This window comes from Chlorocebus sabaeus, chromosome 18, assembly GCF_047675955.1.
Source record: "Chlorocebus sabaeus isolate Y175 chromosome 18, mChlSab1.0.hap1, whole genome shotgun sequence".
Classification (NCBI taxonomy): Eukaryota; Metazoa; Chordata; class Mammalia; order Primates; family Cercopithecidae; genus Chlorocebus; species Chlorocebus sabaeus.
The window spans coordinates 61,407,241-61,423,770 of record NC_132921.1 but is presented as its reverse complement, the minus strand read 5'-3'; the positions used below and the strand labels follow the sequence as shown (position 1 = coordinate 61,423,770).

The 16,530-nt window shown below is 39.4% G+C and overlaps 1 protein-coding gene across 5 annotated transcripts in view; it reads left to right on the top strand.

Annotated features, from left to right (window-relative positions):
- GREB1L (GREB1 like retinoic acid receptor coactivator) overlaps positions 1 to 16,530 on the top strand; it is a 294,500-nt gene that overhangs the window by 233,456 nt on the left and 44,514 nt on the right. For all 5 annotated transcript variants that reach the window (XM_037982457.2, XM_037982458.2, XM_037982456.2 and 2 more), the window contains 2 exons: positions 10,367 to 10,547; positions 14,330 to 14,522. In XM_037982457.2, the coding sequence (XP_037838385.1) occupies positions 10,367 to 10,547; positions 14,330 to 14,522 (374 nt within the window). The remainder of the gene's footprint in view (positions 1 to 10,366; positions 10,548 to 14,329; positions 14,523 to 16,530) is intronic.

Here is a 16,530-nt window from a genome sequence, read left to right as displayed (position 1 = left end):
GCCCAGGTTGGAGTGCAGTGGCATGATCATGCCTCATTCCAGCCTCGAACTTTCAGGCTCAGATGATCCTCCCACCTCAGCCTCCCAAGTATTTGGGACTGCAGGCATGTGTCACCACACCTGGCTAACTTTTTTTTAGAGATGAGATCTCACCACGTTGCTCAGCTGGTCTCAGACTCCTATCTGTGAGCACGTGGAGCATTTAGGTTTGGGCTTCTTAACACCATTCCCCACTGTCCCAGCTCTGAGGTGGAAACGTTTCTGGAACATTTTGTTGTGCCAGAAAGTGAGAAAGTGCAAAGATTGATTGGAGCATGCCAAAAAGACATAGCAGCCTGCTTGAGGGGATTTATGGCTAAATTTGGAAATTTTGAGCATCACAAGGAATAATAGCAATGGATTGCAACCTATTGAAAATTTTTTTAAAACCCACGAGTCCAGAGCAATACTAAAAAATAAAAGGAGCAGGAGAAGTGAGACGTTAGGCAAATGCCTTCTCTACAGAAGAGTGCCAGTTAATAAATGCAGGAAACATGATGGAATTAGAAAATCCCCACTTTGTAGTACCAATGTGTAATTATTGATTCTGACAAAGATGGATACTAAAGCCATTGAATAAAATGTCATTATGGGGGCCGGACACAGTGGCTCATGCCTGTAATCCCAGCACTTTGGGAGGCCGAAGGGGGTAGATCACGAGGTCAAGAGATCGAGACTATCCTGGTCAATATGGTGAAACCCCATCTCTACTAAAAATACAAAAATTAACCGGGCGTGGTGGCGCATGCCTGTAGTCCCAGCTACTCGGGAGGCTGAGGCAGGAGAATCACTTGAACTCAGGAGGCAGAGGTTGCAGTGAGCCCAGATCACGCCACTGCACTCCAGCCTGGGGACAGAGAGAGACTCCATCTCAAAAAAAAAAAAAAAAAAAAAGTAATTAGGGAACAAATATTCACAAAGTCTCAAAGTATCATCCTATGGATTAAAAGCTAACAAAGAGGGAAAGGTATCTCTCTACAATGGAGAGGTCTGGCAGTAGACACTGCCATAACTAAGTAATTAAAATTTGGCATCTCCAGTTATGGGACAAACTGACATTATGTGCAAAAAAGCACACAATGTCACCTATGAGGTATAATTTCCAAAACTGTTTAACCTGAGTCTGGTCACAGGGAAGCTTCCAGACAGATCCAGATGGTGTGGCATCTTACAAAACAATTAGCTTGAGTTTTAAAAAATAACGTCTTGAAAGATTAAAAAGAAAAATAGATAAAAGAAAAGTCAGGGAGGCTGTTTGGGTGTTTTAAACATGGAGAATAAAGAGACATGACAACCAAGTATGATACTTAACTCATTTATTTTTTAATGGACAAAGATTGTATATATATTTTTATATGGAACATGATGTGTTAAGTAAACATTATGGAATGGCTAAATCAAACTAATGAACATATCCATTACCTCACATACTTAATATTTGTTTGTGGTGAAGAACATTTAAAATCTACTCTCAGCAGTTTTCGAGTATAAAATATTATTAACTAAAATTACCATGTTGTATAATCAATTCTCTGAACTTTTCCTCCTGTCTAACTGAAATTTTGTGTCCTTTAACAAACCTACTCTCCCCAGCCCCAAAACCCATGCTTAATTCTTAATTGGATACTTGACTAAAATATAAAAAATTAAAACACAGCTCTGGGACAATTACTGAAACTCGAATATGGGCTGTGTATTAAAGAATATTATACTGATGTTGGTTCAGTTTCATAAATGTAATAATGATATTGTGGTTATATAGGAGAATGCCTTTGCTCTTAGGAAGAGCATATTGAAGGATTTAGGGGTAAAGTATTATGATATATGTTACTTATTTCCAAATTATTTTGCAAAAACAAAACAATAAAAAGTAACATAGCAAAAGCAAATGTAGCAAAACATTAACAACTGATTCATCTAACTAAAGAGGATACAGGCATTTATGGCACTAATCTTTCCATTTCTGTAGTAGTCAAAATAGAATGTGAAGTTAAAATAGTTGCTATTCATTGTTGATGTATCTGTCAGATGGCATTCCGGAGAGTTATTGTCCTCAAATAGTTTCTAAAACATGGATAGGTAATTTACATTCCCCCTTTTTAAGAAGTTTTAATTATTGAATAGATCACATTTATAAAGGATATTTTTTAAATCACAATGGAATGAGCACTCATTACCCACCAAAATAAGGAACACGAAAGACCGTTCCTCCCTGGTGGATCTCCCCGATGCTAATGTCCCTCTCTTTTCAAAGGTAACCATTACGCTGAATTTTGTGTTTATCATTCCCTCGCTTTTATTTGTAGTTTTACCATAATGCCTTAACTTTTAAACAATATGTGCTTAATTTCATATACTTTAAACCTAAGTGGAACTACATTCTATGTATTCTCCTGTGATTTATTTTTTATGCTTAATGTTATGTCCCTGAAGTTGTTCCTGCTGTTGTTTGTAGCTGTAATTCATTCACTTCACTGATTTTTAGTATTCTTCTATGTAAATACACCACATATCTTTTAAAAAGCACAATTCTACTACTGATGTACACTTGCAATGTTTCTAGTTTTTTTATTTCTTCAAACAGTGCTAGTACACATATAAGAGCTTCTCTGGGAATAGAATTGTTGGAGCACAGGTTATGAACATTTTAAATTTTATCAAAGAATGCTAACTTTTTTCCAAAGTGATTATGTTTACACTCCCACCTGCAATGTATGTGCTTCAGTAAATATTTGGTATGCTCATGCCTCCTTAAAATTTTTTTATTTTAAAATAATTTTAGACATGCAAAAAGTTGCAAAAATAGTACAAGGGATCTGAAAATGAAATTAAGAAAATTTTAATTACAAGAATATCAAAAAGAATAAAATACATAGGAATGAATTTGACAAAAGAAGTGCAAAGCTTATCCTCTGAAATAATGAAGCATTGCTGAATGAAATTAAAGAAGACCTAAATAAATGAAAAGACATTTATATTTATAAAATTGAAGATATATTAATATTTTTAAGGTGACCATATTCCCCCAAATTGGTCTACAGATTCAGTGCATCCCCTACCAAAATCCCAGCTGGCTTCTTTGCAGAAATTTACAAGCTGATTCTAAAATTCATGTGGAAATTTGAGGGACCCAGAATACCCAAAACATTATTGAAGAAGAATAAAGTTGGAGGACTCTCACTTCCCCATTTTAAGCTCTAGTAAACTGTATAAGCTACTGTACTCAAGACAGTGTGGCGATGATAAAATGATAAACATATAGATAAACAAGATGATGTTGAGATTCCAGAAGTAAACCTCAATTCAATTTTGACAAGGGTGCCAAAACAGTTTAACAGAGAAAGAATAGTCTTTTCAATGAATGATGCTGGGACAACTGAATGTCCACATGCAAAAGAATGAAGTTTGACCTCTACCTCACATACAAAAAATAACTCAAAATGGATCAAAGACCTAAATGTAGCAGCTACAATTACAAAATTCTTAGAAGAAAATGGGTATAAATGTTTGTGACCTTGGAATACTAATAATTATTTCTTACATATGACACCAAAAGCATAAACTTTTATACATAAACTGGACAATCCTCAAAATTTAAAATATTCGTACTTCAAAGGACATCAGGAAGAAAGTGAAAAGACAAGCCACAGAATGGGGGAAACTATTTGGAAATCATTTATCTGGTACGGCACTATATCTACAATATTCAAAGACCTGTTACAACTCACAGGAAGGGGAACATTACACACCGGGTCCTATTGTGGGGAGGGGGGAGTGGGGAGGGATAGCATTAGGAGATACACCTAATGTAAATGACGAGTTAATGGGTGCAGCACACCAACATGGCTCATGTATACATATGTAACAAACCTGCACGTTGTGCACATGTACCCTAGAACTTGAAGTATAATTTAAAAAAAAACTCAATAATAAACACAAATTGTTTAATTAACATATGGATGAAGGATCTGAATAAGCATCTATCCAAAGGAGATACATGAATGGCCAACGAACACATGAAAAGATGTTCATCATTAGCCATTGGAGAAATGCGAATCAAAACCACAATGAGAGACTACTACACACCCTACTAGGATGACCCATAAAAGAGAGGTAGTAACAATTGTCGAATATGTGGAGAAATTGGAACCTCATACACTGCTGTTAGGAATTTAAAATGGCACAACAACTTTAGAAAACAGTCTAGTGGTTGCTCAGATGATTAAATATAGAGTTACTCTATGATCCAGCAGTTCCACTCTGATATTAAATGAGCCGGGCGCGGTGGCTGACACCTGTAATCCCAGCACTTTGGGAGGCCGAGGTGGGTGGATCACAAGGTCAGGAGATCGAGACCATCCTGGCTAACACAGTGAAACCCCGTCTCTACTAAAAATACAAAAAAATTAGCCAGGCGTGGTGGCGGGTGCCTGTAGTCCCAGCTACTTGGGAGGCTGAGGCAGGAGAATGGCGTGAACCCAAGAGGTGGAGCTTGCAGTGAGCCGAGACTGCACAGCTGCACTCCAGCCTGGGCAACAGAGCAAGGCGACAGAATGAGACTCTGTCTCAAAAAAAAAAAAAAAAAAAAAAATCTGAAATGAGAGAGAAGTGAAAATATACGTGCATGCAAAAACTTGTATGCAAATGTTCATTGCAACATTATTCATAATAGCCCAAAAGCAGAAAAACCCAGATATCCACCAAGTGATGAATGGATAAATAAAATAAAATGTGGTATATCCATACAGGGGAATATAAACAATAAAGAGAAAGAAAGTATTGATGCGTACTACAACATGGATGAAACTTGAAAACATTATTCCAAATCAAAGAAGCCAATCACACAAGATTGCATCTTGTACAATTCCACTTACATGAAATGTCTAGAATAAGCCAGTCTATAGAGACACAAAGTAGACTCTGATTGCCTGGGGATTGGGGGTGTTGAGGGAAGAATTGAGGGGTTAAATATATGGAGTTTCCTTAGGAGGTGATGAAAATGTTTTAAAATTGTGGTGACTGTTGTCCAGCTCCATGAATATATACTAAAAGCCATTGAATTATGCACTATAAATGGGTAAATTATATGTGAATACATGCTTATATCAATCACTAAAGCTGTTAAAAAATCATAGAGTTCGCTAAACCCTTCACTCAATTTCTCTTAAAGTTAACAACTTACCTAACTATAATACAATTATCAGAGCAGGAAATCAATGCCAGAATGATACTGTTAATGGAAATCTCCCCAGTCTTTCTCTTCATGTTGTTTTTCCTGTTCCAGGTTCCAATCCAGGTTCACACATTGCATTCAGTTATGTCCTTTTCATCTCCTCCGATCTATGACTTTTCTTCAGTCTTTCCTAGCTTTTCATGAACTTAAGTGAATACTAATCAGTTGTTTTGTGTAGGGAATGTTTTTCTCATAATTTAATTGAGTTTTGAGTTTTGGGCAAGAAAACCATAAAAGTGATACTGTGTCCTGATTGCATCATGTCAGGGAGTACATGAGGTTGATGTTTTATTGTTGGTGATGTTAACCTTGATCACTTGATTAAGGTATGTCTGCCAAGTTTCTGCATCGTAAAGTTACTGGTTTCTTCAATTCTTTGGAATTGATTTAAAATCTTGTGGAAATATTTTGAGCAATGGTAATATCCTGTTTTCATCAAACTTTCAGCCACTAATTTCTGCATCCATTAGTGGATCTTGCCTGCAATTTATTGTGGTATTTCCAAGATGATGATTTTCTGTCATTTTTTCCCTACATTTACTAGTAAGAGTTCGTTAGTTAAATTCTGTAAGGAAAAGCTGTTCCTCCTCATTTATGTATGTATTTATGAATACAGGTCATTTTTATTCTGAGGGTTATTTCCAGCACTATTCTGATGATCATTATTATTTTGCTCAAATTTTCCAGCATTGGCCATTGGAGGCTCCTTCGGGCAGGCCCTTGTGTTTTGTTTTTTTTTAACATACTATCATCCATTTTCACATACTGTTTTCTTGCTTTCTGAAACCATAACACATTCTAGGTTTACTTTTATTTTTCTGCCTCAACACTGGGATTAACCTTTTTTCCAAGAAACCTGATTCCTTGTATTGAAGAATGGTATTTAGAAATCAAAATTTGGGTGTTAAGTGTGCCCATTGCTACTAGGATGTCATTGTGCCTAAGCCCACTCAGCAGACAGAGCTAGGAAATCATGTATATGTATATTAACCCATGAATGCACACATATACCTCTTTATTTCTGTATCTACTGATCTGTGTTTAAAAATAGGAGTTATTTGTAACTTCTTTCTCTGACAGGAAAAAACCTAGTTCTCATTATCTGCAATATCTTCACATCTTTAATTTTTTTCTGGTAATTACACAATTACTAACTCCTACCTCTATGCCCAAACCACTGTCTTATTAACAAAGAAATTCTTAATTTCCAGTGAGACAAACCTCTCCCATGTTTTCTACTTCAGAATTATCTTGACTCTTTTTGGTTCTTTGCTCGGCCATATACATTTTAAAAAACATTTTTTCAAGTAAAATTTTTTTTAAAAAACCTGTTGGGCCAGGATCATGCCTATAATGCCAGTGCTTTGAGAGACCAAAGCTGGAGGAGTGCTTGAGGCCAGGAGTTTGAGACCAGCATGGGCAACATAGTGAGACCCCATCTCTTAAAAAAAAAAAAAAAAACACTTAGCCAAGCATGCTGGCGCATGCCTGCAGGCCCAGCTACTCAGGACTCCAAGGCAGGAGGATAGCTTGAGCCCAGTAGCTCAAGGCCACAGTGAGGTGTGATCACACTACTACACTCAGCATGGGTGACAGAACAAGGCTCTTGTCTCTAAATTTTAAAAAAAAAAAAAAAAAAAAGGTAATTTTTATTGGAATTACTTTGAATCTGTAGATAAGTTTGAGGAAAATTCAATTTTAACTTTATTTTATGATGTAGCTCTATTTAGGTCATTTTTAACATAATTAATAGTTTCATCATTTTCTCCATAAAGGTCTTACATACCTTTTGTAAGATTTATTCCTAGATACATAATATATAGATAGATAGATAGATAGATAGATAGATAGATAGATAGATAGATATTTTTTTTTTCTTTTAGATGGAGTCTTGCTCTGTCGCCCAGGCTGGAGTGCAATGGCACAGTCTCAGCTCACTGTAAGCTCTGCTTCCCGGGTTCACACCATTCTCCTGCCTCAGCCTCCTGAGTAGCTGGGACTACAGGCGCCCACTACCATGCCCGGCTAATTTTTTGTGTGTAATTTTTAGTAGAGATGGGGTTTCACCATGTTAGTCAGGATGGTATCGATCTCCTGACCTCATGATCCATCCGCCTCTGCCTCCCAAAGTGCTGGGATTACAGGCGTGAGCCACCGCGCCTGGCCGATACGTAATATTTTTTTAACGTCCTGTAAATTTTTTTTTTAAGTACACTTCCTAACTACTGCTTGTGTACAGAAATGCAACTGATCTTTGTAAATTGATTTTGAATTCATCAACTAAATTCTTATTGATTCATCCATAGATTATTTTGTGTTTTCTACATAGACATATTATTAGTAAACAATGATAGTGTTATTCTTACTTGTTTTGTTTCTTACTTTGTAGTTATAAGCCAAATATATACACACACACACACACACACACACACACACACATACACCCACACACACATATATCTCAGGATATACAAAATGTGAGTCAGGCTGCACAATATGCATAGAGAAAAAACAGGAAAAAACACAAAAATGGAAGCAGTGAATTAAATAATTATGGATACGTTTTTCTTTTTAAATGTATCTCTATACTGTTCAGTTTTTCCAAAATAAGTATCTGTCACTTTCATTATGAGGAAAAAAACAAACTTAAAAATAAAAGTCTAAAACACAATTTAAAAGTAGGGATGATCTACTAAAAACACCCAGTTAGAAATAAAACAATCAAGTAGCTCTGATGTGCCTGCTCAGGACAGAGCCAGCAGCCTGCATAGTTATGGACTAATATACCATGTTATTGTCAAGAAAACAACCTCTTAGATTTCTGCAACTTTGTTTTTCCAGTAGGGGAATGTATGCAACTGACCTGTCAAAGATACACAGTCATCTTTGCACTTGATCTTAGCCAAAAAGCCACAATTGGTCTTTACTTCATTTGTTTTGAAAGGCAGCAAACTCTTAATTATCAATACAATGTATTTTATCCTCTTTATGAATTATTTATAATCGTTTCTTTTTAGGATGCCTTAACTCATGCTGCTTATTTCCTAAGGATAAACTGGAAATACAGACTAATTTGTAACTGGTACTGCACTCCCTATTTTACAGATAAGGAAACAGACACTTTAGAGATTAAGTAGGTCCTTTCTCTGATGCCTCTGCTGGCTTCCTCTACCTACCCCATAGTACCTTGTCTCCATCGTGACACTCATCAAAATTTTCTGTCTTCGCCATCATAAGCTCCATGAGATTTAGATCTTACTCCTGTTCCCCTCTGTTTCCCCAGACCTAGCACAGTAACTGGCATGGCACATAGTAGATAGATGATCAATAAATAGCTATCGAATGTTGAATGAGTTTTTTCCTCTCTTTTGTTTCTTTTTTTGTTTTTTTGAAACAGAATCTCACTCTATTGCCCAGGCTGGAGTGCAGTGGTGTGATCTTGGCACACCACAACCTCGGCCTCCTGGGTTGAAGCTATTCTCCTCAGCTTTCTGAGTAGCTGGGACTACAGGCGTGCGCCACCACACCCAGCTAATTTTTGTATTTTTTATAGAGATGAGGTCTCACTATGTTGCCCAGGCTAGTCTGGAACTCCTGGCCTCAAGTGATCCACCCATCTTAGCCTCCCAAAGTGCTGGGATTACAGGCATAAGCCACTACACCTGGCCACAGTCCACTTTCAAAAAAATCACAGTATCTGCCAAATTAAATGTTTGATTGATTGCTTTTGGAAATATTCACAACAAAATTTGACTACATTTGGGTGAGAATTGAAAACAATCGGTGAGTAAAGGCTCATAATGAACAGTGTTTAGAAGCAAAATTACCTTTCTGTCCACCTTTTCTGGTGTAAAGAATTTTTCATATGGTAAAACATTTTTTTCTGTTATACCATTTAGGCCTGTTAGTATTACAGCATCTAGATGCTAATTAATTACATGTAATTCTTCATTGAGCTGCATTTATATTAAAAGACAGATAAAATTAAGTCAATGTAATTCATAAAAGTCTCTTTATTTAAAGGAAGATTTCCTCTTTTAATCAATTATCTCAACAACAGCTTTATGTGCCTAAAACTACTTTAGATGTGTGTAGAAGTAATTTTATTGGCCGGGCGCGGTGGCTCAAGCCTGTAATCCCAGCACTTTGGGAGGCCGAGGTGGGCGAATCATGAGGTCAGGAGATCGAGACCATCCTGGCTAGCATGGTGAAACCCGGTCTCTACTAAAAATACAAAAAAATTAGCTGGGCGTGGTGGCGGGTGCCTGTAGTCCCAGCTACTGGGGAGGCTGAGGCAGGAGAATGATGTGAACCTGGGAGGCAGAGCTTGCAGTGAGCTGAGATCACGCCACTGCACTCCAGCCTGGGTGACAGAGCGAGACTCCATCTCAAAAAAAAAAAAAAAAAAGAATTTTATTATAGATAGAGACAATGATACAGTATTAAAGTTTCATAGTTTCTAACATATTGAGAATAATATAGCAATCATGACTAATTCAGTTCAGTTTATTAAGTTGGTACATAAATCCGACATTCATTGAGGTCTGCCAGTGCTCTAAATACTGTGCAAGATGGTCACTGTATAAAAATGAGTAAAACACTACCATAAAAAGCTCACAGTCTAACGTGGTATCTTTGAACATTAATATATTGGTTTTTTCTTTTCTCGTATATGTTTTGTTGCTAAATTTAGGGTAAAGAAGGCTTATATTAATTTGGTCAAGAGCTGTAGCCCAAAGCTTAATTTTTTTCCGGATGGCCTGTTGAAGCCATTAGCAGCAGCACTTTTTATGCAAATAGAATTTAGTGAAGCAAAGGTCTCATACACTCATCTGCTTTTATCTCATGTACCAGAATGTTCCCTGTATTTGTGTCAGGGATGGGAGGTGACGAGCAGTGTTATGAAGAAAAGGATATCTGATATTTCCTCCTCATACTGTGATGGGGAACATAAAAAGGAAAAAGTATCTGCTCTGTAAGTCTCTTCATACAGTTGGTACCCGGTGTCAGCTGACAGTGAACTCAAGTCTGTCTCCTGTGTGTATGTGTATGTGTAAAAGTGTGTTAAAAGATTAATTTTTTTCTTCTTGGCAGGTGTCCTTGTAGACTTGGGTCTGGAGGAAAATGGGACAGCCCATCAGAAAGCAGAAAAATATGTTGTTCGTCTAGACAATGAGATTCAAACCAAGTTTGAAGTTTTTATGAGGAGAGTGAAACAGAACCCGTACACACTGTTTGTGCTAGTTCATGACAACTCCCATGTGGAACTAACGAGGTGATTGATTCAGAGTGAGCAAATGGAGTCTCCCTTCTACAGGAATAATTGTTACCTAATGAAATGTGTTAAATGTGGCCAGGCGTGGTGGCTCACGCCTGTAATCCCAACACTTTGGGAGGCCAAGGTGGGTGGATCGCTTGAGGTCAGGAGTTTGAGACCAGCCTGGCCAACATGGTGAAACCCCATGCTACTAAAAATACAAAAATTAGCCAGGCCTGGCAGCACATGCCTGTAATCCCAGCTACTTGGGAGGCTGAGGCAGGAGAATTGTTTGAACCCAGGCGCTGGAGGTTGCAGTGAGCCAAGATCACACCACTGCACTCCTGTCTGGGTGACAGAGTGAGACTTTGTCTCAAAAAAAAAAAAAAAAAAGAAAAGAAAAGAAAATGTGTTAAAGGTGATTCCAAAGCCCAGGGACCCTAACGTTTGCCGTCTTCTTACTGGTAACCTTTTCCTACCCTTTTCTTGTTTCCTCAGCTTTTCTTATCGATTTCACGTTGGTTTTATGTTAACTACATATGTTGGTCCATTTTCATGCTGCTGATAAGGACATACCTGAGACTGGGAAAATTTACAAAAGAAAGAGGTTTAATTGGACTCACAGTTCCTCATAGCGGGGGAAGCCTCACAATCATGGCATAAGGCAAGGAGGAGCAAGTCACATTTTACATGAATGGCAACAGGCAAAGAGAGAATGAGGAAGATGTAAAAGCAGAAACCTCTGATAATATCAGATCTCATGAGACTTACTCACTGTCACAAGAACAGCACGGGAAAGCCCCTGTAATTCAGTCATCTCCTACTGGGTCCCTCCCACAACATGTGGGAATTATGGGAGCTACAAGATGAGATTTGGGTGGAGATACAGAGCCAAACCGTATCTTTCTACCCCTGGCCCCTCCCAAATCTCATATCTTCACATTTCAAAACTAATTATGCCTTCCCAACAGTCCCCCAAAGTCTCAACTCTTTTCAGCATTAACTCAAAAGTCCAAAGTCTCATCTGAGACAAGGCAAGTCCCTTCTGGTAAAATCAAAAGCAAGTTAGTTTCTTCCTAGATACAATGAGGGTACAGGCATTGGATAAATATAGCCATTCCAAATGGGAGAAATTGACTAAAACCAAGGGGCTACAGGCCCCAGTAGGAACTCTGTGTGGTGGGTCTGACCCCACATTTCCCTTCCACACTGCCCTAGCAGAGGTTCTCCATGAGGGCTCCGCCCCTGCAGCAAACTTTTGCCTGGGCATCCAGGCATTTCCATACATCTTCTGAAATCTAGGCAGAGGTTCCCAAACCTCAGTTCTTGACTTCTGTGCACCCACAGGCTCAACACCATGTGGAAGCTGCCAAGGCTTGGGGCTTCCACCCTCTGAAGCAACAGCCCAAGCTGTACATTGGCCCCTTTTAGTCATGGCTGGAGCAGCTGGGACACAGGAGTCCAAGTCCCTAGGCTGCACACAGCACATGGCCCAGCCCACAAAACCACTTTTCCCTCCCAGGCCTCTAGGTGTGTGGATGAGGGGGGCTGCCGTGAAGACCTCTGACATGCCCTGGAGACATTTTCCGCTATTGTCTTGGGGACTAACATTGGACTCCTCATTACTTATGCAAATTTCTCCAGCCAGCTTATTCAGGGAAACTCCCCCTTAAAATACTATCAGATCTCATGAGACTTTTGCTATCACAAGAACAGCATGGGAAAGACCTGTCCCCGTAATTCAGTCATCTCCCACCGGCTCCATCCCATACCACATGGGAATTATGGGAGCTACAAGATGAGATTTGGGTGGGGAAACAGAGCCAAATTATATTACTACACTCTGGATGAATTAAAGATTCCTGAAAAAATTTTAAGAGCTTGGTAGAACTCAGCTTTGTCAGAGAAAGGACAGTAATAAGGAAGTTAGGATGAATGAGCTCCTGGAAGGGTGATGTGCTTCCCTGTCTGCCTCCAACGCACTTTTCCATTTGACCTTGCTTCTCTTCCTTCCTCTCCCACTATTTCTCCTCTTCTTTGCCCTTCTCTTTTCCCTCTTGCCTTTAAAAGCAGTAGAGATGCACTTTCATGACCTGAAATCTTCCCCAGTTCCCCAGTTTAAACAAGAGAGTATCATATTTACTGGATGAAATTATTATTATTATTGAGATAGAGTCTCGCTCTGTCACCTAGGCTGGAGTGCAGTGGCGCAATCTCGGCTCACTGCAACCTCTGCCTCCCAGGTTCAGGCAGTTCTGTGCCTCAGCCTCCCAAATAGCTGGGATTACAGGTGCCCGCCAGACATCTGGCTAATTTTTGTATTTTTAGTAGAGATGGGGTTTCACCATCTTGACCAGGCTGGTCTTGAACTCCTGACCTCGTGATTCACCCGCCTTGGCCTCCCAAAGTGCTGGGATTACAGGCGTGAGCCACCATGCCTGGTCTGCATGAACTTATTAATGAAAGAGAAGTTGGCAGGGTGCGGTGTCTCACACCTGTAATCCCAGCACTTTAAGAGGCCAAGTGGATTACTTGAGGTCAGGAGTTCAAGACCAGCCTGGCCAACATGGTGAAACCCCGTCTCTACCAGAAATACAAAAGAATTAGCCGGGCGTGGTGGCACATGCCTGTAATCCCAGCTACTCGGGAGGCTGAAGCAGGAGAATCACTTGAACTCAGGAGGCAGAGGTTGCAGTGAGAGGAGATTATGCCACTGCACTCCAGCCTGGGTGACAGAGAGAGACTCCATCTCAAAAAAAAAAAAAAAAAAAAAGAGTCAAATGTGGAACCACTTTTGCTCCCAGATCAAATTATAGTAATTATCTGGTAGGGGACATCTTTGCTCCTATGGATTAAAAGGCAAATTGGCAGGGGTGGGGAGTGGCAAATAGTCATCATATATTACATATCATGGTTTGTCCTCACCATGTAATGGGGAGAGAAATTTCAGGCATCATCAAGCATTTATAGATTTTCTTTTCTCCAGGAGATGCTGAGGTTAAGAATCTGGAAGTTTTTGGTTTGTGGTAGGGAAATGTCAGAATTGCAAAAGCTCTTATTCAGAAGCCAGAAAGTGTTGGATAATCCTCCACAATCTGAAACCTAGAACCATACATAGGTATAAATAAGATCTTGTAGAACTTGTTAGATTTCAAAGAAAGGAAGGAAAGGAGAGAGAGAGCGGGAAAAGAAATTTTGCCCACATCTGTTCAGGTCTTGGCAGTCTTCTATGAGCAGGAATGGCTCATTGACCGTGTTGCCCAGGCTGGAGCGCAGTGGCTCACCGCAACCTCCTCCTCCTGGTTCAAGCAATTCTCCTGCCTTAGCCTCCCAAGTAGCTAGGATTATAGGCACACACCACCACACCCAGCTAATTTTTTTTGTATTTTTTTTTTAATAGAGACGAGGTTTCACCATGTAGGCCAGGCTGGTTTTGAACTCCTGACCTCAGGTGGTCTATCTGCCTTGGCCTCCCAAAGTGCTGGGATTACAGATGTGAGCCACCATGCCCGGCCCAACTGCAGATTTAGATATCACTGGCCTAAATAACTGAGTTTGCACTTTGAGGTATATTGGGAATAAACTGAAAAGGAAAAGAAAAATACATATTCCTGAAATCTGTCTGAAAAGAGGGAATGTAAATTTTTTCCCTTCCGTGTCAAATTTTGGTTGTTTCTACTCTGATCCCAATTGAAAAGAGATAGAAAAATAAAAACTAAAACAGTATCTCCTTGTTAGGGTCTGATTCTTTATCTACTTGGTTAAATGAGGTATTAATATGACTTTCCATTTTTCTACAGCGTCATTTCAGGCTCTTTGTCACATGGCGAACCCAGTCATGGACTAGCTGATAGGGTCATTAATTGCAGAGAAGTTCTGGAAGCTTTCAACCTCCTGGTGCTCCAGGTCAGCTCCTTCCCATACACTCTGCAGACCCAACAGTCCCGCATTAGCTCTAGCAATGAGGTTCACTGGATACAGCTGGATACCGGGGTGAGTCTCTTGCCTCCTGTCTGATACACTGTCATGTTCTTAGTTCCCCAGAGGGTAGGACCTTGTAACAAAATATGTCACGGCTTAAGATCATATTCATAAGAATTTAAAATCTAATATAATGCTTTATGTAAGACTTCAAAAATCTGGCTGGGCGTGGTGGCTCACGCCTGTAATTCCGGCACTTCGGGAGGCCGAGGGGGGTGGATCACGAAGTCAGGAGATCGAGACCATCCTGGCTAACACGGTGAAACTCCCTCTCTACTGAAAATACAAAAAATTAGCCAGGTGTGCTGGTGGGTGCCTGTAGTCCTGGCTACTCGGGAGGCTGAGGCAGGAGAATCACTTGAACCCGGGAGGCGGAGGTTGCATTGAGCTGAGATTGTGCCATTACTCTCCAGCCTGGGGGACAGAACGAGACTCTGTCTCAAAAATAAATAAATAAATAAATAAGTAAATAAAAATCTAACATAATTCTGTATCTTCCAAAAGTTCCATATATTTGCAATTATTGTATGACTAAAGTCAAGTGAATAGTATCCTATATAAATCTGATTAGGTGGTTCTTTTCTTAGGTATCATGCAGATGCAAAATTATCTGTCCTGTATAATTTTTCAAAAAGAAAATGTTGATGTTATCTGAGGCCATGATCAATATCCTGGATTTCCTTTGTGCCTTCATATGATTAATTTCACCTGAGACCTGAAAATTTTATTGTCCTCTTGGATGGCCTTTTTGTCATGTTTTAGTCTGATGATCTGCATCACTGTTAATTACTCTCTTGCTCCTGCAGCAACTGGGTTTTGTTTTAAATCAGTTTTCACAGTCTTCTGTATGAAATGAGATGATGGCACTGTTACTTTCAATAACTCCATAGTAGCAGTGAATGTGTTGAGACTACCGGTCTCAACATTGGATATATCCAGGGATTTGTAGTTTTTACTCCAGTCTCTAATACTGAAAAATATTTTGTATGACCTACAAACTGTATGCTAAATATACTATCAAAGAAAAGAAATATGAGTTTCATAAAAATAATAAAAATTAGCCATTAAGCAATGGATCCTTCATTTAAAAATACTGAACACACTGGATATTTTTAAATAACCATGTTTAAGTAAAAAACACCAAAAACGTCTTACATAAAATTAACATTTATTTTTCAACCCAGTGCATTTTATTCTGTCATGAAGAAGGTAAGTTTTCGCTGACTTTGCGCTCTTGTCTTCGAGCATTGGTTTGTTCCTTGCAAGCAGGAAGCTCAGGTCCTTGAATCTTGTTGTCTTCAGCAGTCACTGCCTTATGAGAACTAACTCAGTGTGTTCACTATCATTAGAGATTACTTTGAGCTTTTGCTTTGCTTTCTTGGTATCTTCTCCATGCCAGCTCCAGCCATTCATTGGGCAGTCGAGGTAGGGGTGAGATAACAGAGCTGCCAGAGTTCCTTTGCCTCCAAACTACAAGGGGATCCTATGGGCTACCCAAGTAGCTGCTGGGTTGCTCTGACAAAGAATGGGATTGCCAAGAGAATGAATGGAAATAATAATTATTTTTTAAATTAATTTTTTTTGAGATGGAGTCTCCACCCAGGCTGGAGTGCAGTGGTACGAACTCAGCTTACTGCAACCTCTGCCTCCCAGGTTCAAGCAGTTCTCCTGCCTCAGCCTCCAGAGTAGCTGGGATTACAGGTGCCCGCCACCATGCCTGGCTAATTGTTGTTTTTTTAGTAGAAACCGAGTTTCACCATGTTGGCTAGGGTGGTCTTGAACTCCCAACCTCAGGTGATCCACAAGCCTCTCAAAGTCCTGAGATTACAGGTGTGAGCTAAGAATAATTAATATTTTAATCCCCCAAGCAGTTCTCCTATTATACATTAAATTTCAGTATATTATTGGAGTGTAGAGAGAACTGTCCTAATTCAGCCTTTTCCAAAAGGGATCACACCCCAGTGATAGGAAGAAGGACCAATAGCCTCTGCCCTTTATTTTATCCTACCATGAAATAGAG